This window comes from Odontesthes bonariensis, chromosome 10 (assembly GCF_027942865.1).
Source record: "Odontesthes bonariensis isolate fOdoBon6 chromosome 10, fOdoBon6.hap1, whole genome shotgun sequence".
NCBI classification, from domain to species: Eukaryota; Metazoa; Chordata; class Actinopteri; order Atheriniformes; family Atherinopsidae; genus Odontesthes; species Odontesthes bonariensis.
Window position 1 is genome coordinate 20401292 of NC_134515.1, and position 23185 is coordinate 20424476.

At 40.4% G+C, this 23185-nt stretch overlaps 1 protein-coding gene across 1 annotated transcript; it reads right to left on the reverse strand.

Annotated features, from left to right (window-relative positions):
• Positions 1–132: 132 nt before the first annotated feature.
• LOC142390922 (putative helicase mov-10-B.2) lies at positions 133–14137 on the reverse strand. The gene is made up of 23 exons (XM_075476800.1): positions 13862–14137; positions 13683–13785; positions 12410–12591; positions 11159–11255; positions 10905–11046; positions 10538–10790; positions 10306–10419; positions 10037–10208; positions 6951–7093; positions 6683–6859; positions 6371–6483; positions 5350–5546; positions 5095–5192; positions 4834–4931; positions 4642–4740; positions 4363–4465; positions 4164–4281; positions 3537–3728; positions 2157–2228; positions 1948–2073; positions 1786–1874; positions 1573–1691; positions 133–1477 (listed from the first exon to the last, which is right to left on the reverse strand). The coding sequence occupies exons 1-23, from the start codon at positions 13993–13995 to the stop codon at positions 1416–1418; spliced, it is 3003 nt and encodes a 1000-aa protein (XP_075332915.1). The 5' UTR covers positions 13996–14137; the 3' UTR covers positions 133–1415.
• Positions 14138–23185: the final 9048 nt, after the last annotated feature.

The window sequence follows — 23185 nt, forward strand, 5'->3', positions numbered from 1 at the left end:
CGTAAATGGCGTCGATGCATTGAAAAGAAGAGAAACACAGGGTGTTAGATTTGTTTTGGTGTCGCTGTCAAGATTGACATAATTAAAACTCAAGAGCCGACAGATGACAAATTTGGATTCTTCCACTTCATGTTTGATATAATTAAATGTCTATATTTATTTGGAAAATATCTGATTCAACTGTTCAAAACAATTTGGCATTTGGTAAACATGAATAAATAAGCTGTCTTCACAGTGATTTTGAAAAAAAAAAAAAAAGGATGCTTCATACATAAGACATAGCTTCTGTAAAATTTATTCAACTAATCAACAAATGAGCCCTGTGATGGACTGGCGACCTGTGCAGGGTGTACCCCGCCTCTCGCCCAGTGACTGCTGGGATAGGCTTCAGCCCCCCCGCAACCCACAGTAGGATTAGGCGGGTATAGAAAATGGATGGATGGATGGATAATCAACAAATAATCATTTAACTTATTCGACAAAAGCAGTGGAGTACAAAATTCTGATCACTATCGCCATGTGAATGAGACACGATGAAAGCAGTGTTTACAGTGGTGATGGCGCAGCCCACTGAGGTAACAAACTCATCCTAAAACAAAAAATATTCCCTGAACTTTGTGATCTTTGGTCAGTTTGCACAGCTGAGACTAAAGAAAAATGTGGAAGGTTTTTTTTTTTTGTCTTGTGAATATCGCTTGAGAATTTGTATCTGGTGGATATCATAAAGAAACAACAAAAAAAAGAGACACTTGTTTTTGAATTTTCATTTCCTAAACCAAAATGAAAGCTCAGATCAAAACGATCTGGACGTTAGTCTGCTCCGTGCACGCTGCGTTGGCTACACAGGAAGTTCAACACCAAAGCTGTGCTGAACCCTTTCGATCAACATAAGAACACATACACCAAACAATATTATCTTACTTTATTTGTCATGCTCTCTAAAAAAAAAGTGCACTTTGTCACGCATCCAAACAGGAAAGAGATATGCTGGCTCATCATTCGACGCCCTGTGGCCACGTCAACATTCCACATCATGAATGATCTGCCTTTGTCCACGTGATGGTTCGTATTGTAAGATGCACAACACAGTTTTTTATTTTCTTACGCATAGCCAACGCAGCGTAAATGTAGCAGAGATAACTTCCAGGTCATGTTACTCGTCTAAAACGAGAAAAAAAAAATTGAATCTATGGGGTTCTTATCCGATTTTTCCATTTTTGATCTCCGCAAAATCGGAGAACAATTCATTGTACAACTTTCGTTTTGGTTAAGGAAACAGATATTGGAAAAATATGTGGTTTTATTTTTAAAATGTAATGAACTAATGACACACAGATTCTGGTAAAAACAATACACCTGGCTAAAATCCCAATGAACCCCTTTGAGTTCAAACAACATGCAGACTCTCCCGTTGGTCACATGTCACTCCTCCACTCAGGGTCAAGGTGCTGCTGAACAGCGCTTTCATCAGTCTCAACTGGTTGGAAAAAAAAAAGGAAGTTTGCAAGATTTATTTGAGAATACAGTTTATTTACAATTTATGTAAAAGTATGGTCGATATGTGTATGTTACCTTGAACCTCCCAGTCGATGCCGATGCAGAGGGCAGCGAGTCTGGTTATCATTTCCTCATCATCCTCTGTCTGATTTATGCCAGTGTAACCTCCTTCATCTCTGCAGTACTGGATGAAGCTGGATCAAGATACCAGGAAGGAGGGAAAATGTAACAAATAGACTAGCTTCTTTAATTTTCAACTGAAACACTAGTCATCTATGTGATGCATACCGGGCCCAGGTAGTATCTGAGTTCAACACTCTGGGGTTTCCCACCACAATCAGCAGGGCTTTGGCTCGAGTAACAGCCACATTGAATCTCTGGACAACAAAGAGTGTGTGTCAAGATGATGCGTAAACATACAGTGTGTGCCTTTGAATTCATGATGTGTACCTTCTCATTCTTAACAAAGCCCAAGTTGAACTTTTTGTCTATCTCCAAGTTATCTGAGCTGCTCCGAACTGTAGACACCATGATCACTCTCCTCTCCTGGCCTTGGAACTCCTCCACTGAACCAACCTGACACACAGATTTTTATTTACTTCGAAAATACATAAACTGCGGTATGTTTGATGGACTTCAAATGTGAAACATTCATTTACCTTCAGCGTATTCATGTCTTTGAATTTGAATTCTTTCCCAACTTTTTCCAGGGCTCTACGGATTTTCTGCACCTGTGTTGAATAACGAGATAAAGCAGCTGTACTGTTTAACCTGCACATAATCAGAAAAGTGTTCATTTGTACTTCAATCTGTGTGTGACGATGAAGAAAAGAACAAGAAAAGTTCTGTTCCAGATTTCAGTCCTTAACTGTCCATAAGCTTTCTCCAGTGAAAAAAAATTAACACCGTACTGATATTAAGTTCAATTCTGGCTCTTTTTCTCTTTTCATATCTATACTTCTGAATACAGCTTCTTTGTGGGAGGCGGTGTTGGCAAAAGGGAATGTTTCCTAGCCAGGAGCCTTCACTATTGTTACTGCAACTCCAACTTTCTCCCCTCTGAGCTGATCTCTGTGTGCTGTCAGCAGCAGTTAGATTGTTTGCTACTCACACGTTTGGCTATCATTTCTTGTTCTTCTTCTGGCCCATCTAGTGGCGCAAAGTGATGTTACAGAAAAGCCCAGTTTGCCCCAAGAGTCATCTCAGTTAAATATCCCAGCTGCATAGTACATAGGCAGTTTTTTATCTAATGTCATCATTATTGGTTTTTTCAACTGTAAATAACTGTATTTTCTATCTTTCCACACATTTTTTTTTTTCAACAAATAGCACCTTTAAAAAGCACCATAGCCCTGCGCTGGCAGCAGCCTGCTGCAGAAGCTCTGGACATACGGTGTTGTTTCTTTGCATCTTTTTGAGATTTTCTTCTGAGCTTTTTTCTATTAAAAACAGGTTTTTGAAAAAGATATCTTATGCTGGTTTGGATGCTGTGCTAGTGGAATAAGTTCTGCTGTTAATTCTTGCACTTTTTAAAATCTGTTATGATGCTCAACTCCAAACAAAGGTTGGAAGAAGTGTAAACCATTTCTTCTCTTGATCATCATGGGAAGTGAAAAATCACTGGCACATGAAATTAACAAGCTTGTCTGCTGAGAGTTCCCCTGTGTTACCTGCTGACGCTGTGACTCACTCAACAGAAAAGTTGTTGCCAAGCTACAGAAAGAACACCCAAACCCATTGATGACAAACTCTGAAGATTAATGCCACACCTCTCTCTGCTACACTTTGTTATCTACTACCATAGCATATCTTTAATAATACTGCAGCAACATAATTTGCCCTTTAAATTATTAAAATATTATTGAATTGAGTTTAATTGAATTTAACATCTCTCTCCAAAACAATAGTATTAACCTCTAAGATACAAACCTGTGTAAATGGATTTTTTTTTATTCATACAGAATCCAACTTAAAGTGATCAATTCGAGCGCAGCCTCAATAAAACACTCAGGATGTGTTGGATAGAAAGTCATTCATACCTGCTTCCTGTAGGGGGCAATGATGCCTATGTCTCGGGGTGCAATTTTAGCAAGGCCCTTCTTGCCTGCAGACTGTAGCAGTTTCCTCACATAGTCCATCAGCACCTCCACTTCTGCAACATTGAAGAATGATGGACTGCTGGCCTCACGTGTATCAACACCAGCCACCCCATGGAAGATCACCGGGAAGCCCTCAAATATACGCAAGAAATATTTTCCTAAAACATTTTCTTTTGACTGGTATGTCTGTATGATTTGTGCGCAGGTTTGTTGACGGGTGTACCACAAAGCTCAACACAAAGAAGGCTTTCTTCATCTGAGCTGGCACAGCAAAACCTAACATTCCAGGCACTGATAACGGCTAATATGACAGTGGTTATAGGATTTCTTTGCTAACCCAGGCCTTTCTTCTTCTTCTGCTCTGTGAGCGCTGACAGGTAAGCGACATGGGATATAGCAGCATTATGCAGCATAGACAAATGTGAGACAAACTTTTTAACCAGGAGTAAATTGCCTCTTGACCATTAGGCATCGCTTCATGTGATTGGTGCACTCGCTGTCACAAATCTAACTGAACAGCTTGTATGTGCACTTGGAGTATGTGGGTGCTAACAGAAGAGTCAGTACCATTTGTGGAAGGTGTTCCCATCCGCAGTAGAAGTTACGTGCATATTCATCGGCACAAGCCTGTAGCTCTCCATCATAGAAGAGCTCGTTGGGAATCTTCAGAATGGCAGGATGAGACCTACAAAAGCAAGTGTCAGTCAGTGCATTTGGAAAAATCCAGCACATCAAAAGTAACATGACATTCTCTCTTCCAGCACACCTGTAGTTGCGCAGCAGTTTAGTGACAAAGCAGTTGTTGAAGACCTCCTCATTCTTCTGGTACAGAGTGAAATCATTCATCAAACGCTCCAAAAGGGATACTCCTGCGGACAGCACAGACTTTTAGCCAAGCAAATGCCGGCATACTATACACTTATATACACACAGAGTTCTGCAAGACAATGTCTTCAAATGTAAGTCACCTAAATCTTTAATTTATTTAAACTACAGTAAATCTATGCTCAAGGCAATGTGAGTGTGGGAGTCCATCTGTTCCTACCCATCCCGTTTTTCAGTGCAAAAGGAGATCTGAGAATGGGTCCGAGCTGCTTGGGGTCTCCAGCCAGAACGAGCTGACCAGACTCTGTATCGAGCAATCCTGCGCGACATTAGAAAATAGATAAATAAAGCAACCCCTGCATATAGGAGGCTCAGTGCTATTACAGAACAACATGTTGTTTGCTCTCTTTACCTGCCACTGGAACTAAACATTCGGTCTCCACAGCGTGTCCGGCCTCGTCCACAAACACGTGAGTGAAATGTCCAACAGGAATGTCTCCTGAGACAAACCTGCACAGATGAAATACATGGCAGCAAATTCTTTCATCCACAAACACATAGGTGGTGTTGACTGGTGGTAATATGGAAAATATAAGCAGAATTAAAATGGCGTAGGAGTGCAGAGAAAAAGCGTCATGCAGGTGGGCAAAGAAAAGTGCAAGTTATTCACTACCTTCCAGCAGTTAACAGTGTGGTGACCATGATCTTGTACTCCATGAGCTCCTCTTTAGGAGGAAACACATAGCAGTCTCCTACCAGGTTAGAACATGCCTGTGAAGCATCACAATTTACATAATTTACATAAGCTTTAGGAGGTTGATGATCAAGCCATGACCAATGGAATGAGCGTTTTATTTTGGGTTGCAAAAATGCATAAACCGAAACATCAATCAAAATGATCTAAAGTACAACGGCACCTCCCACTGACCATCAAGTTATCAGGGACAAATTTTGGTTCCCGGCTGCTGGCATACATGCGGTACACTTTACGGGGGTCCACATGCTCCAGAATCTTGCTGCATAGCAGGTCAGCAGCGCTGTTGGATGGAGCACAGGCCAGAATGTGGCAGACGGGCTGCGTCTTCTCTATCTGCTTGATGGCCTCCACCAGAGTCACAGTTTTGCCTCAATAGACAAAGAAAGATTAGATCAGGACTCAGAGCGCATCATTTTTAACATTGGTGAGAATGAAACGGTTGAGAGAACTGTTTGAGACCTGTGACTCAGGATTCCAAAAAGGCACAGATCGAATTTCAGAAAATGCAGCTGAATCATTCTCAGATCATGAGACACATGGTAACAGGAAATAAAGATTAACTATTAAACTGAAATGCTCTGCACTGGGTGTGGAGGGAACTAGGGAATGAACACTGGTTTGTCATGTCATTCCTTTCATTTCAGGCTTCCACAGCCGTATGGCCGGGTCAAGAGGTAAGACCCTTTTCTACAGTAAGATCCTTTTAAATAACTACATTTATCATACCATACATTTATTAGGATTTGGGTGTGTAATATGTTTTCCACCATAAACAGGGAAACGTGGTGATGGCTTTCTGTGGGGACATTTTTTCTGCAACAGAAAGACTAGTGAGGGTGGTAAAATAAAATAAAGCAATCCTGACGCTTTCCTGACAGCTCAGGATCTCAATCTGGAAGAGGGTTTACATTTAAACAACACAATGAGACAGAGAAACACAGGAATGGCTTCTGGAAAACTCTGTGAAGGTCCTGGAGCTAGCCAAAGTATGGATCTAAACCCAGTGACCCATTCCTGGAAAGATGGGAAAACTAACTGGACATCAGCCATTCCAAATCCAACCTAGTTTAGCTTGATCATTTCTAATGGATAAAATGGGAGAAACTTTCAAATGAAAGGTGTGACAAGCCTGAAGCTTTTTAACTTTATCCTGGTTCTGTATCTTGGCACTATATGATGGAACTTGCAGTACCTGTTCCAGGTGGACCAAACACCAGGTAAGGAGAGGGTTTGGATGATCCAGCCACGATGTGTTGGACTGCTTGATACTGCTCTGGGTTTTTCTCGAGCTGCCTGTCAAACAGCCTATTAAGAAAAAGATGAGAACGAAAAAGTAGGATTTTAGAGCTGAATGTGGATAATGTTGAGTCATATTTATCAAGAGGTTCAAAGATCTGGTTTGGGCCAGCATTGTGGGGGAACTTTTTTTTTTCTCATTTGCTGTGGGTGTTTTTTTTCCCTCCTGGGAGAAAACTCTTTAAGAATGCATCCATAAATCCCAAACCTGAGGTCAGGAAGCTCAGGTGGCTGACATGAGGCGGGAGATGCAACCGGAAACAACACACTTCTCAGTCCATGGGCAGCTGCCAGCTCTGCTGCTCTGTGCTGCAGACGCACAGTCATGCGGTTGATGGTAAACTCAACATTGAATTTCATCCCATCTATAAAGCGATCCAGTAACCTGCAATAAAAGTGAGACGCACTGACTGTGAGATACACACATCCATATATTTCTCTTTGCTTTACACATTACTGCAGTGTCTTGGTCTTACTCTGAGGCCAAACCCAGTTTGACACTGTCGAGCTGTACACTGTGAACATAGCCGCGGTACTTCACTCCTTTTTCTCCTTGGGGGTACACCAGCAGCACATCTCCTCGAAGCACAGATGGGCGGTTCTCAGACACACCAGGCAGCTGCGGGGTGAACAAGGAGAAAAAAGAGGAAGACTCTTTTCTAGTTTAGCAGTCTGGTTTCCATTCACTACTAAGGCAAATCTGTAGCGAAATTTGGAAAAAAAAAATAGCAAAAAAAAAGAAAGAAATGCAAATGAGGTACTTTTCCATTATCTTTTCCGGTATATGGCAAACAATCCTGGCTGCTTATTGTGCTGCCAGTAGGTGGCAGTACAGACTACATTCTCTTGATTGTAATTCAAGTAGTTGCCCTAAGCAAACCTTGAGGAGGGAGGTGAAAAAAAAGAAGCTTTGTGGGCACAATCACAAAGGGAAAATTGAGAGCACTCTTCTTAAAGAATTACTCAAGGATGTAATATATCTGGAAAGACACAAGTCAATCCCGTGAGTTTACTGTGTGTCAGCTCAGACCAGAAACAGCTGCTGAGTCACCTGATTGTAATGTTTGCCATGTCAGGCCATGATTCAGAGAACTGTTTCCATGCCACCTGATATGCGCTGAAGTGAGCATAAATATGGGTTTTTTTTGGAACATTAGTGGAATTTAAAAAAAAAATTTTTTTTTTCATTTCCATTACTGTTTCTTATTCACACCTTTCTAAATAAAAAACAGTAATGGAAATCCGTCTAATGATATGAACAGGACTATCTCACATTCATCATCTAAATCATTTAAAATCAGATATCACTTTTTCTTTTTGAAGTAGTTTTTGTTTAATTGACAATAAAGAATTAAATCATTTTACCATCAACAATTCTACGTCTCAACCTGATCTCAGGATTAATTGCTTGTGCTTTAACCGGCATTCTGCTTGTATAATATTATACAGCCCTAAAATGAACTATTACCCGCCTAATTCTATTAAGCCCGATGTTGACATAATGTGGCTTGTAACGTTTCCTGAGAAGGAATCTGATATTACCATTTATGGGAGCAAGAGAGCTGGCATGGCAGCAGTGTTACAGTGAGCTGGAGAAAGTGAAACTAAAAATGAGTGTCGATGTGGTCAATCAAAATGTGTTTACCAGGTGTGTTTAAAGGGGTTATACTCTGAAACACTAATAAACACACCTACACCCCCCTGGAAAGAGGCTGCATGCCAAATTTTATGTGAAAGTCCTCGTTTTGTGAGTGAGCCTGTACAGGCTCAGCAGGTGGGATATCTGAAAGGAGGGTGGAGACAGCAGTGCAAACTGATAGCACCACTTTTATAGTCCTAATACCTTTATGGTGTCACTAGCTGGTGTCCACACACCCACTTCCCAAAGGTTACAGCCCCAGAAATGTCACAAATGAAGCAAATTAGGATGAAACAAAGGAATTCGCAGCAGAGGAAGGGGTCTCTTGAATAAGCATATGCAATCACATACTTCTAGAAAGTCACAGGACATGACTGAGACAGATTGCTTTTGCACAAATCTGTAGGTTGATTTCTCAAGGAACATTCTTAGTCTTAGTTTCTCACTGTACACAAATTGATGCCTGTATCTTTATATTTTCCATTCAACCTTGGCCACACCACCTATATGCATTTGTGAAAATTGTAATGGGGCGAAAATCCTCAACATTTATTCAGACACAAGTACGTACTCTTGTATATTTTATGCAATGTGATCAAATGGCACTTTTCCTACAACCACACACTCCGTAAACTAGACAATCCAGAGAATATCAGAATATCATATCATTGCAACTTCCCCCACAGCCAAACTCTCTGCACAGAGTATGGGTTCGACTGAAAAGTTAAATAAATAAATCGATCAATCAATTAAATAGGTAAAACCGCATTTACCCTGAGCTGCGATTTTGTTGTGTAGTAGTGAAACTACAAATGTCCAAAATGGATTCACACAAAAGCACATTCAGTACTTTGGCTGATGTGTTCTTATCACATTGTTTCACAGAGGAAGCTCACACACTCCTCCTCCTCCTGACCTTGTACTGATTTACACGAATCCCACTTTGCACAACTTAAATGAAAATAATCCAGAAAGACTGAATGTTGTAGCCACAATGAATACTAAGATGGAATTTTCTCCTCTCCTTGCATAAAGGGCGGTCCAGAGTTTTCTATATAAAGGGAGATAGCACTTGGAGAGCACTGAAGCTCATTCTCTTGGCTTTAAGAGAATTCGGTCGGCTTTTTTTTCATGACTACCACAAGATACCACTCTTATTTCATCCAGTTAGGAAGCTTCCGAGCTTGTTCAAATATATCTGAACAAACCACGTGAGTCATTGCTTTAAGGGACATTTGGAAACACCGCCCTGAAGAAGGAAGTAGTCTTTCACCACCCTAACCTTTCATAGAGGGACACCTATCAAACTTAAGTTAGTCAGCCTGGTTATCGCAGCTCAGTGTGTCAGTGGGAAAAACACGCCTTTCCTTTTCTTTTCTCAGGGGGTATGCATTTCAGCGATCACGACGGGTTTATGAAACTCAAAAAATAATTTAGTTTCGCTTTGAAGCACTTTGCAACCAGGGGCATCGATGCATTGTACCACAGTGGCTTTTACTATAAACCTTTGATCATAATTCTATTTTACGTGGCCTGGAGTGTAATGTTGAGAATGAACCGGAGAGACGTACGTATTTCTTTATGCATGACCTATACTGTTTATGTCACATACTCTAAATACATGCATACATTCCTATATTGATTTATAATGGTGTATAAGATTAAGGAAAGTAACTGTAGGTTCTCTCACTACATGTGCTGCCTGGATTTTTAATATGAGCTGAATAGGTGCACCCTGCTGGCACATTTTTGTCTCCTGACTCTACATTTTCCACTGACATAACTAAACAATCATTTTGGAGTATTTTTTTTTAACCTAAACTTTTCCTGCGATCCTGACTGACTGAGAAAATTGTTGTTCCTCAACAGTATCTTAAGATTAAATTAGAGATGAATGATTGAGGGAGGGCAACACATAGTTACCTCCAAAACAAGAAGCTTCTTGTCTCTCTTCAGAACAGCAAACTCATTGTCAGCGTTGGGGATGTTATATCTCCTGATATCCACCTCCATCTGACGTTCCTCCAGATACAGCAACAGCTGGAACTTCTCAGTGTAGTTCTCCCAACTCAGGGGACTCTCCAGCACGGTTCCCCTGAGGAGGCCAAGTGAAAAGTGCACGGCAGTGTTTATTACACATAAGCGAAGAAATCATTAAACTACATTTCGCTTTGAGGCTGAAGTGAATTTACCTTTTGTCTGACAGGGGAAGGGACTGCCTCAGCAGGTTGATGAGCTGGTTCATGTAGGTCGGTATCCGGTACTGATTTAACGGAACCACATTCTGTAGCTTCAAAACTGAGATCCTAGTGGGAGTGATGATGGTAAAAAAAAAAAAAAAAAAGTTTAACATGTTTCTGTAGAACATACAACACATATAGCATTGATTTGTTTTTTTATATTGTATTGAATAAATGAAAGCACCCCTCGGGTCGCTGTCCATCAACAATCTCGAACTTTGGCTCAGCAGTCAAGGCAGGGACGGAGCGAGGCCTGTAGGGGGCCACGGGTGCCAACTCAAGCCCCAAGGAGGTAATGCATTGGGCCTCGATGAAGCGCACAATGTGGAACGCATGGGAGGAGGGCTGCAGGTCTGGTTTGAATTCAAAGGCCAGCGTAGCTGGATAAAAACCAACCATTCTGCAGCGGAATTGAACCTGGATTTCATAGCTGTCACCTGAAACCAAAATGTAATCGATTACATGTTTATAGTGGTTTTTTTGCATGCTTCTTTCAATCTCAAATTTGTCGATTAAAATGAAATTCCTCTCGGTTGTTTTACTTGCATTACCTTGTTTTAATTGCAGAGGGTTCCGTTTGGTCACTCTGTGCTCGTCACACATAATTAAGCAATTGAGCCAGTATAGTGGGGTGTAGTAAGTGAAATACACGGGTTGTGTTCCAGTGTTTTTCACATTCAATTTAACCATGTACTGTTAAACAATAAAAAAAAAAAGTTAATAAATTAAATAAAAAAGGTTTTACATTTGTACAATGTAGACAGACGACTGTCAGAGAAGGGCTCCAAATTCATAGCATAAATACCTCATATGTGTTTTCCACACACAGGCCGAGTTTTCCATCCTCAAACGGATGGTCAGAGGTGATACTGATACCATGTTTGTCAGAGATAAACTGGGTCCTGGGTGTGCAATAAAGGGAAAGGTTACGTTTCACTGTATTGAAAGCAGCAGAATGTTCACATAATCAAAGCCAGGCTCAAAATAAGGCCACAAGCAGCAATTTGCCGGTTCTAACCCCATCAGATTTGTGGGAAGAAGCAGTTGAAAACAAAAAATAAAATGAGCAAGCAGCAATGAGCTTTAAACTGATCAGAATCCAAGTGGGAAATGTTAGTGAAATGACATTTGCTTTAAAACCTTGCTTTTCGAGTATTTTGGATCAGTTGCAAACACATTTTTAGACTAGTCTTTCCCATTAACATAGTAGAATTGTACACTGTGCTCCATCAATGCTTCAAGTTCCATTGGTGTTGGTTAAGTCAAAATCCAGTAAGTGACTACATGCAGAGATATAATAATCAGAACACACCAGCATGCATCAAACATTATGGTATTTCAGATTCTCCTCAGTTGTCCCTTGAATATGTACTCGAGTGAGTTATGGTTCATTTCTTGCAGGGCCCTGCCCACTGTGAGGACATTTGGTTCAGTGTGTGCATAGAACCAAACTTGCTCACTTCCAGTGCAATCGTGTAAATCAGTCCCACACTGTGGGTAGCTAAATTCTAAACACTTTTCTGTTCTTCACATTATTCAAAAAGCCGCATTATATTTACCTCGACCGTTCAAGAGGCTTTTTGGTAGAACATTGTCAGCTGGATATGCATGTAGGTATGCAGCATTAGGGCAGGAAAACAATTTAAAAAGAAAATAATGATAATAATACACTAGCACAAACATGATAGGGTTCAGCCCCCTTGGGGTTAGAGCCCTGACTATTTAAGCATATTTCTCTTTTTTTAGCCACATAGAGACAATACAGGCAGCATTTACTCTGACTGCACATGATGCGTAAAACCTTGTGCACTCTCTTTCCTCTCTTGTGTGCTTGCACAATACAGAAATAAGTTTTTGTGGGCTTAATTTTTAACTTCAAAAGTACAGTTTACTCTTTTATTTAGTTTGCCTATACGATGACCAAATAATAAAAACGTTTCTCAACCCAAGACAAGTCTTGGTTTTGTGATAGCATTAAAAAAAAAAAAAACATGCAGAGGTAAAACACACACACTGTCGCATAAAGGTTGCCAGAGCAGGAGTCTGACTTTTTTACCTCTCCACCTTGAGTTTTTTTATCAGAAGATTGGCCAGTTTCCTTCGGGCTCTTACTCCCAACTCAGCCTCATCGGCACAGCTGGATGCGTTGATGGTCTCAGGGCTGGCAGCTCCATTCTGGACAGGCGGCAATTGGCGGCTCCTGGGAGTGTGCCACTGGTCCAGATAGAGAGCTCTGACCTGTGCAGATTCATGGACATTTTTTTTTGTCTTTGAATTAAAAAGAAAACAAAACTCTTCTGTGAAGTTACTGTGTTTCCGCACCCACACCACATTGTTCCAATAGGAAACACTACCGTTGCCGATTATCGTTCGATATCAACTTTCAGAAACGGTTTAAGCCACAACAAAAAGCTGCAGTGTTTTATTTTAACCATAAACAACTTAAAAAAAAAAACATGTGAACTTTTTTTATACACAAGGAGAAGCTAAGCACATTTACCAGGTGACAAAAAAAACCTTAAACATCTGTTATGGCTGGTGTTCTCTTCTAACTTGGTGGAATGATATCAAACAGTGTTTTGAAAATAGATTTTTTTCCTGTGATTAATTAAGCAAAGTTTGAGTTTGTGAAAAACAGCTGAAATCTCCCAAAGAGTTGTCTTAAAGATGTTTCTGGCCAGATGAACCAGCTCCACATACCAGGAAGAGAAGAAAATCCATTTGAACTATTCAACCTTCTGCTTCAGACGTCTTATACAAAACCCAATGCTCATTGTTGTGTTTTTGTTTTTTTTAAATGGCAAATTCAAGTGAGGCCACTTTTCCACCCCTAAAAACATTTTATCATTAGGAAACCTAAGTCACTCAAACACTCTGCCCTCTCTAACATTAAGAGGGTTTAGGTGGAGTATGTCCCTTATAAGCAACACAACTGATACACATTTGATAACAATCTTTTAAACATGTTAACAAACATTAAATATGGGCTGTTGTGCTTTTCATCCACAAAAATAACCTAAATATGTTCCTCCTTATTTCAAAAATCATACTGAAATATTGTTTATAGTATATGTTAACTGAGTAGTAATTTTTGTTCACATCAAAAAACCAGATTATTATGAAAATGTTAAAAACATGTTTATATTTAAATTGACAATAAATGGCAAACTGAGAAAATGTGAGATTTTATTTTTTCATTTATTCTTTTTACTGTATTGTAGATTTGTCTGGATCTGTAAGATAGCGTTAAAAATCAATTTTTTTTATTTTTATTTTTTTATAAAAAGGTTCTCCAATGTCTAAAACAGTGACAGTGCAGAAGCTCCTACCGTGGAGTTGAAGCGTATTTTATCTTTCCGTCTTGTAATTTTGTTGGACACTTTCAGGGCATAGAGGACTGAACCAAAGTTCGGATCTTTGGTCCCTGCGTTCCTGCAATAAACACGTCAACATTTAATTTCAGGTCCATTCAACCAAACTTGCCTGTCAGATAAGGTCAAGTACTCACCTACTCCTGAACTCAGCGTTGTAAATGTCTCTCAGCGGAATTCTGTCAGTGATGGACGCGCGATTAGTTTCGTTTAAAAACTCGAAGAAGTCGAGTCCAATTTGGCAGCGTGCACTTAAATTCATATTAACCATGATGAAAGCTCGTTGATCCAACTAAAGCGTCTGGCTAGTTGGCTTTAACACGGATGTCTAACATATCAACAAACATATGATTCTCCCGAGCGGCAGTGATCGCTTTTTTATTCGCGGGCGGTCCACATGGGCGGTGTCTCGCTAACTTTAATCATTCAGTGCTGCATCGCTCGGACGGGAGAGCTCAGTAGTTATACAGGCACACCCATACGGTGCGTGAGTCGAGAGAAACGAAACCTAACTTGGTGAAACCAAAAAGGGAAATCAGCACAAGAAGATAATCAAGTTAGGCTGCGACAGAGATGTAAAACAATAAATTATGATGAGTCAGTGAACACGTCAGCATGAATGACTATGTTTACCAAGAAGTGACTATTAGAAACCTATATATTGATAATAATAATCATAATAATAATCATCTAACTTGGTTACAATGTAAAATCGAGCAAAGGAAGGTGATTATATCTGTCACAGTGTTTCATTAGGTTCTTTAATAGGTGATTAATGGCATTTTTTGGAGTCTCTTCTCTGGATCAACACAAGCTGTGCGTAAGAAATGTGGCCAGTGCTTTGCATTGTTTTGCCACAAGATGGAACTGTAATACACAAAGGTGCCAAAGCAGTCAAAGCTGATCCGTAGGCTACATAAAGAACGGTGTGGAAAAAATGGCACAACATGGTTTCAAAATATTGTGAAAAAAATTCAGCACGGGTGTCCAAACTTCAACACTCTCTTAATTGGGCTCCATTTCTACCTTTAAAGTGGTTATTTCCTAGAACGAAACTAGTTGTAGATACATAAATAAATTCTCCAATGACTCCATTCACTTAATTGAGAGGAGAACTGTGTGAGGGGTGAGACTGAATAATCCAAGAGGTCTTTTTTCTTCTTTAACAAACAGAAATACACCATAACTTTCCTCCGGTGATCTACATGCCGTCAGTTCTAATAGGATAAAAACTGTGTCGCCTGTCCTACTGTGGGCAAGTTGCATTCTGCTTGCACATTGCTGTCTTTAGAAGATCATTTTTATCTCATTTTTGTCTCCTGCCTCCCGCTTTTAGCACTGATACAGCTGAACAATGACTTTTGAATATTTCTTTAACCTGAATTGTTCTTGTGATCCTGACTGACTGACTGAAATGATCAAAAAAAAAAAATGTTGTCATTGTTTCGGGTGAGTGGGGTCAGTTTTATTCCAAAGGATCTCCCCTTCCTTCAGCACAGACATCAGAGATATCTACTCAGCAGCAACCATACTGTCCCTCAGTTGTTGAAGTGGCTTTCCTTGCCCATTTCCCCCAACTGTGATGCACACTGAGTGCATAAATGATACTCTGACAGTCATTTAAAAAGTGCACCCCTCAATGATTAATCATTCAGCTTTCATTGTTCACGTTTGTGTCTGCGTGCCTGCTGGTATGAACACTGATTCTTCCTCTGCTGCCTGTATTCTTCGGCTGACTGGTTGGTACAACCCATATCACTTTGAATTCAGTGCATCGGTGGTTAGAGTCAGTTGTCCAATGTTCAATTCCCACTCTCGCCACTCAAAAAGATTGTTGGCATCTGTCTCTATGAGTGTGTGACCCTGTGCATGAGTGTGTCAACAGGTGCCAACCTGGCTGGATTAAAAACGGAGGACAAATTTTGTGTGTATGCATGACAATAAATCTGATCTTAATCTTAGTTTTGCAACTGAGCTGGTGTGTGTGTTTAACAGTGGTCTTCACGTAAGATAGAGAATAAAGCATCAACATATTAAAACAGACATGACCCCTCTAATCAGAGCATGGGCTCTGTAATCTGGCAGAGACTCTTGTCTGACTTTGATAAATAAAACAAAACTGACTCTGAGATACGGTTTAACTCTTAAGTAACTCTTCTCTTCTTTTCCCTGCATTCACTTTATGGCCACAAGGAGGAAACAAAGACTCATTTTTGCTCACTGCGTACAGGTTAACGCCGCTGATTGTCTTGGCATTTGTTACAGTATTTTCCCTTTACTATAGGACGTACAGATGCTACAGCTGTTGTTGAGCAGCTGATAGTAAAAAAAAAACAGTAACATCAAACACAGAGCCTCAACAATAAAGGGCAGGTATCATGAGGGGCGTTGGCTCTATTTCAAGTTTGTTTTTTTCCATTTCAGACTGTACAATAAATGTAGATGATCAAATGGAAAAAAAAGACATGACACAAATCTTCACTGAATAAGATACAACTTTGCAGTACCATGTACACATTAGTTTCCTCAGAAGCATCAATGAGGAGTTTTTATGTAGAGTGTGTGGCCTTTGAGGGTTTCAGGGGTTTAGTTTGTGTGCGTGTCTGTGTATCTGAGTGTAGGAGTTGCCTAATGAAGACAGTGAGGAAAGTCTGAAATTGGCCAAATGGGGATTTGGAAGGACAAAGGGTCGGGTTTGTTTTGACACATAATCTTCCGAACAACCAGAGGTTTTTGTTTGTTCTGATTGGGGTTTGCGTGGATCTATTTGTGTGCATGTGTGTATGGGCTTCTCTCAGAATAATTGACCGTGTGTGTGTTTGAAGCTAAATTCTGTCAAACCGCATGCTGACTCAGCCATCCAGATTGTCTTACTGTATCATCTCTCAGTCCTGCAGTGACTCAGTCTCCATCTCGCTGTCCCAGCAGCCGCGACCCCACACAAGCCAGATACCCACACAGCAAAGCGTGTGTGTTTGTGTGTGTGAGAGGGTGTGTAAGAGAGAGTAACAATACCCCTGACAGCAATGTGCATGTGTAAATGTTTATCAAATGACATGTCGATGCATTGTGTGTTTGTGTGCATGTGTGTCAATGACCCAGAGAGACAGCGGGCCCAAGAAATGACTTAAACGGCCACAGCTGCATTTCCATGGTAACAGGGTGTTTAAATGGAGGGACATTATGGGCTAGAGCACAGGGTAATGACCGCTTTGGCTGTCGGAATGCCTTGATCTTATCACCATGGCAAGAGGGGATGCTCCCACTTTCTGATGGTCTAATAGCTCCAGCTCTTATAGACAGGCAGCCCGGGCCACTGAGGTCACCCGGAAACCTTCCCACACACGCACGCACGCATGCACGCACACACACACACACACACACACTAAAACAAAGAGGAACTAGTCCTGTGAAACCTTCCAACCTGTGTTCTGCTCTCCGCTGATGTGCACAAATAAATGGGGCTACATTATACACCACTTTCTTTCTCACAAGCAGGTTGCATGCTGCAAGTTTATTATGATAGAAATGAGATCTTAAGCCGGTTCTTCCAGGAAAGAAGAGTTAGAAACAAGGGAGCAAATAAGGAGAACAAAAGAGAGATAAGAGCTTGTGGAAACCCTGTGCGTAGAGGAGTGGCCTGTCACTGTTTTGGGACCCTCACACACTCGCATGCCCTCCTGAAATTCTCACAGCACTGCAGTGTATACATGGGCAAATCCTATAAGTCCATTTGAATACCACAACAGTCTTCTTCTAATCTGTTTGTTTGAAAATTGTGATGAATTTGCAAATTTCAGCAGATTCCGACTCAGGCCTTATCCACACCTATTTGTCCATGTAAAAGGTTGAGTTGCTTCTCAACGCAACTGGTTAGATGCCATCAGTGGAGTACATGTGTGTGTGTGTGTGTGTGTGTGTGTGTGTGTGTGTGAATGCTGTGCTTTATCTCATTCAATGAGTGAGTGGAGGTTGGTTGTAAGGCCATCTATCCCTCTCAGACACCTAATCTGTCTCTGTCACTGCAAGTGCCACCAGTGCGAGTATACACACACACACACACACACACACACACACACACACTAATGTGCTCACACTCACATTTATTAGTGAAACGTCCTCTTTAGGTACATTACCTTTTTATAATACAGTATTAGATACAACTGCTCAGTCCAGAGGTATCAGTGAAACCTAACTGAGGTTTCCATTGCATCCAGCTGCCTTTTATTAAAGTCTCCATCTCTAATTCTCCCTCTGTCATGACAGCCCGTCAGACAGTGTGCCTGTACTGATTGTCCCATCGAGTTTGCTGAAGTGATCTTATCTCCTACCATCCCCTCTCACATCTCACTCTTTCCAGCATCCAGACAGGGCTGAGTGCCAAACTCATCCTGCCCTCCTCACGGCAGAGAGGCCCGTCTCTTCCAGACTCAGTCCCACACTCAGACCCCTCTCAACCGCATGTCATCGGTTGCAGGTGGCAGAACGCCGCAGGATCCTCAAGTGATAGTGCTGTTCCGTTGATACTCACGATGATGACGTCCCCAGAGGCCACCGTTAATTCAAGATCCTGCTACTTCTCACCTGACACAAGATCAACTTCTTTCAAAACACTACACACAGCGATTCACAAAAACACCGAGCACACTCAATATGTCATGATGTCACCTCCCTGCTGTTTCAGAGCACAGGCTTCCAAATGACGACACCCATGAACCACTTGGTTAAACGCAACCACCAGGTGTTCAGACAGGTAGGGGCTCAGCTGTAGACACATCAGTCAGGGTCTAATCTCTATAAAAAGGCAAGAATTAAGTTCCCACGTGTTCAACAGAAATGAAAGGTAGAAGAAGAATATGAGACGTTACTGGCCACGGAACTATTGTGAATGTAAATTTGCAATTTGAGGGAAACAACAACATTAAAATGGGGCCCTCTATCATGATGTCAACAATGGCTCCTCACAATACTATTTTTTAGATGAGTGACAAAGTATGACCACAGCAGCAAACTAAATGGACCAGATGCTCAACAATGTTGTCTCTTTGTATCTCGTTGTATCTTTCCTTCTCTTCTAAAACGTGTCATTAACGTCCACGTTTTGCAACCCGGCACTTTCACCCATAGTCTCCCTCCTTCAAACCCGTCAAAGGGTTTTTCTCACCATGGAGGGTTTACGATCTCCAGCTCCAGGCAAAGAGAGACGTATTTCTCTTCTTTCCTCTGTTGTTTGTTTTTGTGACGTAGAAACAGGGTCCTTCTGTGGAGTTGGTCCCATAGAGCGATTTGTGAATTTATCTTTGTACTTTCTCTGAGTTGCTTATTCATGAAGAATAGTAGAAATGATGCCGGCGTTGTACGTTCGGCACGGCAGTTGGTTACTCATTCAAAATGTATTAGATATGAATCATATATGTACAATAGGACGCCAAAATAGCATGTTTATACATAACATCAATAGATTTGAGTGACGTTTATCATTTTGCAAAAGATTTGAGGCACTCTGCTACTTGTAAAGCTTTGACAAACTGGGCCCTGTTGTTAAAACTGTGCTGAATCACTAAAAAAAGAAACTAATGTAAAAGAGGAACAATATTTATGAAGACACATTTGCATCTAGGATTAAAAGATTGATGTGGCACTTGCAATTGTTTGAAAAGTTGATTTTTTTTAAATTTGTTTGTTTGTTTTTATTATTTCATAAGTAAATATCAGAGGCACCAGTATAATGGACATTCAGTAAAACACCTTCATCTTTTTTCTGTCTGTATCATCCCGCTGTATTACATCGTTGATAAATAGACAATTCACAAGAATACCGAGGTATTGTTTTATTATGAAAGGAAAAAAATCTGGTTGCGCTTTAACTAACTGAAGTAGTTTTTGTTTTTTTACACATACCGGACTCAGACTAATCCTGCAATGTTAACCCCTTACTCCAAAATAAGATATCGCATTTCTCTATAAATTATTAAATGATCACAAAAGCAAATAATTAAAAAAAAGTCTGACCAAAGCAGGAATGAATATGCGTTTGTCAGAATACAGTGAAATTCGTTATTCTCCGTTCAGTCAATGTGTGTCAGTCAGTAAATGACCAAACTAATCATCAACTATGTACATAAGAAATAATGCAATTTAAAATATTAAGAAAATAAGCAGTGCTTTCTGGTCTGGGGACACTGGGGGCATGTCCACTAAAAACTCTGACTGACAGATCTCAAATCAGCTCAACTGAGACCACACTGTGGGGCTAAGTTTGTTTTGATAGAGCTGGGTAAGTTTGAACCAAACCTTTCTGCTTAGATCCATAATCACAAAAACATATAAGAGAAAAATTAAATGCAACCCCAACTCCCAAGATGTTGGGCTGCTTAAATTGCAAATAGAAACAGATAATAAAGGTTTGCGAAACTCATAAACCAATATTTTATTCACAATAGAACATAAAAAAAAAACATACAGAATATCAAAGAAATTTCACAATTTCATGAAAAATATTAGCTCATATTAGCTCTTGAAATTGATGGCTGAATAGATTTGGGACGAAGGCAACGAAAGGCTGGAAAAGTAAAAATGGAAAAGAAACAGGTGGATAAACATGTTCCAACTTATTAGGTTAATTATAAACAAGGCAGTAACATTACTGGGCATAAAAAGAGCACATTATAGAGGCAGAGTCTCTCGAAGTCAACTCTGACCCATTATTCGTCTTACATTATGTGGTGCTCCTATCAGTGCTAAGTTTATATATCACATTGTTGTTGTGTTTCATGCATACATTTTATGGTCAGGAGGGTGAAAAAAGAATAAATCTTTACATTTTTCAGCTCAGGATACTTACCAGGAACCAACAGGTGAGCTCGAGCTTGAACTTCTTGAACTCTTTTCTTTTTTCGAGTTATATTTGGACTGGTGGCAAGGTAGGGTCTGAATGAATGAAGGACGTCTCTTGAAAAACTAACAGATAATTTAAAGCGCCAAGTGAGAGTGAGGCTGCGGCTACACGAAAACGTTTTTCACTGTAAACGATACTTTTTCTTATCGTTTCGCTGTCGCGGCCACACGGAGCCGGCGTTCCCACTACCCCAAAACGATAGTTTTTGAGAACGGGTTCCAGAGTGGGAAAGTTTGAAAACGGCCTCGTTTCGTTTCCATTGTTACAGCTAAAACATTTTTGCGTCAGTCAAACGTTGACGCTGTGAGCCAATTTTAACACTTCTCTATTGTCTCACAGCGTGGCGTGACACAGTGGCGTGTGTACTGCATCGTTTCATCGTTTTCATCCGTTTTCGTCTGGACCTGAGTCTTTACAGCAGCGCGTTTCCGTGTGGTCGCAAGAATTTTCGTACCCGTTTAAAAAAAAAAAACTCGTTTCGTTTTCGTGTAGCCGTAGCCTGAGAGTAGGCTGCTTACAGACTTTACACAGGAAGATGAGAGGCCGCAGAGAACTCTTCCCACCCTGTGCTTATATGTTAATGAGAGCCCCGCAGTAAAGCTCACTAATCTTCTTACTCACCTACGCTGACACACACACACACACACACACACACACACACACACACACACACACACACACACACACACACACACGAGTAACTGCAGAACGATTTCTAAATTAGATTTTTCTACTTTTAGACATTTAGAGAAGCTCACACTGCTCCTCGGTCTTAGCTAAGTGCAACCTACTAAATCACAGTTTCTATTGCTGCTCACCATTTAATGAAATCTTCCTTTATATGTCAGTTTGCATAACTTGCCCCTTCTTGAGTCACACGTAGCAACAGCAGAGAGCTATAAGGTTTCTGATAGATCATTTTTGATCGGTTTCATATTGTGGACCTCTATGTTTCTATAATAACAGGATATACAGTACAGATGCTGTTCTGCTCGTTGTGTGATACATTCACAACTATCCAGCTCCATTCGTCACATGCATCCATGTAAAATACAAATGTAAGATCAAATAACAGGATTGTGTTTTCCTGCAAGCAACAGTGTGGGAGGTCTTTGCCCACAGGACAAACAAAAATAGATGTTTGAAGTAATACAGCTATCCAACTTCACTATGCACACACACATACTATATACAGTACAAACACTGAAAATTGCATGTTAGATTAAAGAAACAAGATAGAACAACCAGTTTCAATAGTGAATGCAATTTAATCTTATTGTTTTATCTTTGCAGAAGCTCAGACACAAAAACCTATAGTTCTACATGGAGTCACAGTGAGGTTGCTGGACAACCAGCAGAGACAGCAGGAAATTACTAATCCCATTCAAGGAAAAGCCTGACTCCGTGAAATCACAAAAGAAATTTCTACATATTCACAGTTGATAAAATAAGATTCATCGTGACAACTTGTAATTTTATGGCTGCTGTTTAGTAGACTTTGTTGCCAGAACTAGGCCATGCTTTTCAGAGACTCGAGACTCAAGCTTCATATTAAAAGGAGTTTTCTTGTCTAACTCTCAGCATATTTACCAAAATGGAACCTTTAGAAAACCAAAGTACAAACAGTTTTCAAGAATGCTGCCACACAGCACTGTAAAATGATTTTTCAATGTATCCTGTTGCAGACGTGTTGGTCATGTTGCGACTGTACCTTCTTGACATCCTGGTTTGGATGTTGTACTGTAATACTTAATTGATTTCTAGTCCTAATTTTGGCACTTTTTACCATCTGTTATGATGAGGAACCATGCCAAAGGAATAGTTTTTAAACCAAAAGTAGCATGTTTAAACTGTTGGTAGATGTGTTAGAATAAGTCAAGTTCTTTGCCATTGCAAAACTGAGCTCCAAGCAGGTGAAATCTATTGATCTCTTCTTTTTTCAACTGCAAGTTGTTGCTGTACGTTTCAGAGCTTCCACATGAGACATAATGATAAATCTGTGTTTTCCATCGACCTGGAGCTGATAAATACTCCCAGCTTGATACAGGATTAGATGCCGATTTAACACTTTCCCACGGCACGTTGCCCATTCTCATTTTTTGTTGGACCAGTGCATAAAAGGCTTCAGTGAGTTACTGAACCTTACTAAACCTACCAAACTAATGCCCGGAAAAAGACCCAGAATCCAGACGAGTTGAGGAGTAGATCACATAGATGTAGGTAGCAGCAAAATGGACAGCAATGAGGAAGAACTTGAAACCATGTTGTTTCTCTATCATATTCAAAGATCACCGGGAAAATAAAACGGATGAGTTTGGAGCAACAGATGGGAAACCATTGTGATATTGTTGTGCTGTGAGTGTCCATGTTGTCTACCAACACGCTTCACCCGTGTTATTTGCCTGTGCTTAATGGGACGTCAGCATCTCCATTTTGGCTGGGCTATAAACACAAAAACTTTATGCATTAATGGTGATCTCTGGAGATTTCAGTCATACCTCTTATTCTGCTTCACCTCAACTGTACATCCATTTGTCAGCTGATTTTTTTTATTGTCCATTTT

What these genes read in the sequence shown, in the direction of transcription:
- LOC142390922 (XM_075476800.1), bottom strand. Translation starts at nt 13,995, where the DNA reads ATGGTTAATATGAATTTAAGTGCACGCTGCCAAATTGGACTCGACTTC. An exon ending in AAATACGCTTCAACTCCACG is followed by an intron (nt 12,592 to 13,682) that starts GTAGGAGCTTCT and finishes GAATCTGCACAG; the next exon opens with GTCAGAGCTCTCTATCTGGA. An exon ending in GTTTGGTCCACCTGGAACAG is followed by an intron (nt 5,547 to 6,370) that starts GTACTGCAAGTT and finishes TTGTCTATTGAG; the next exon opens with GCAAAACTGTGACTCTGGTG.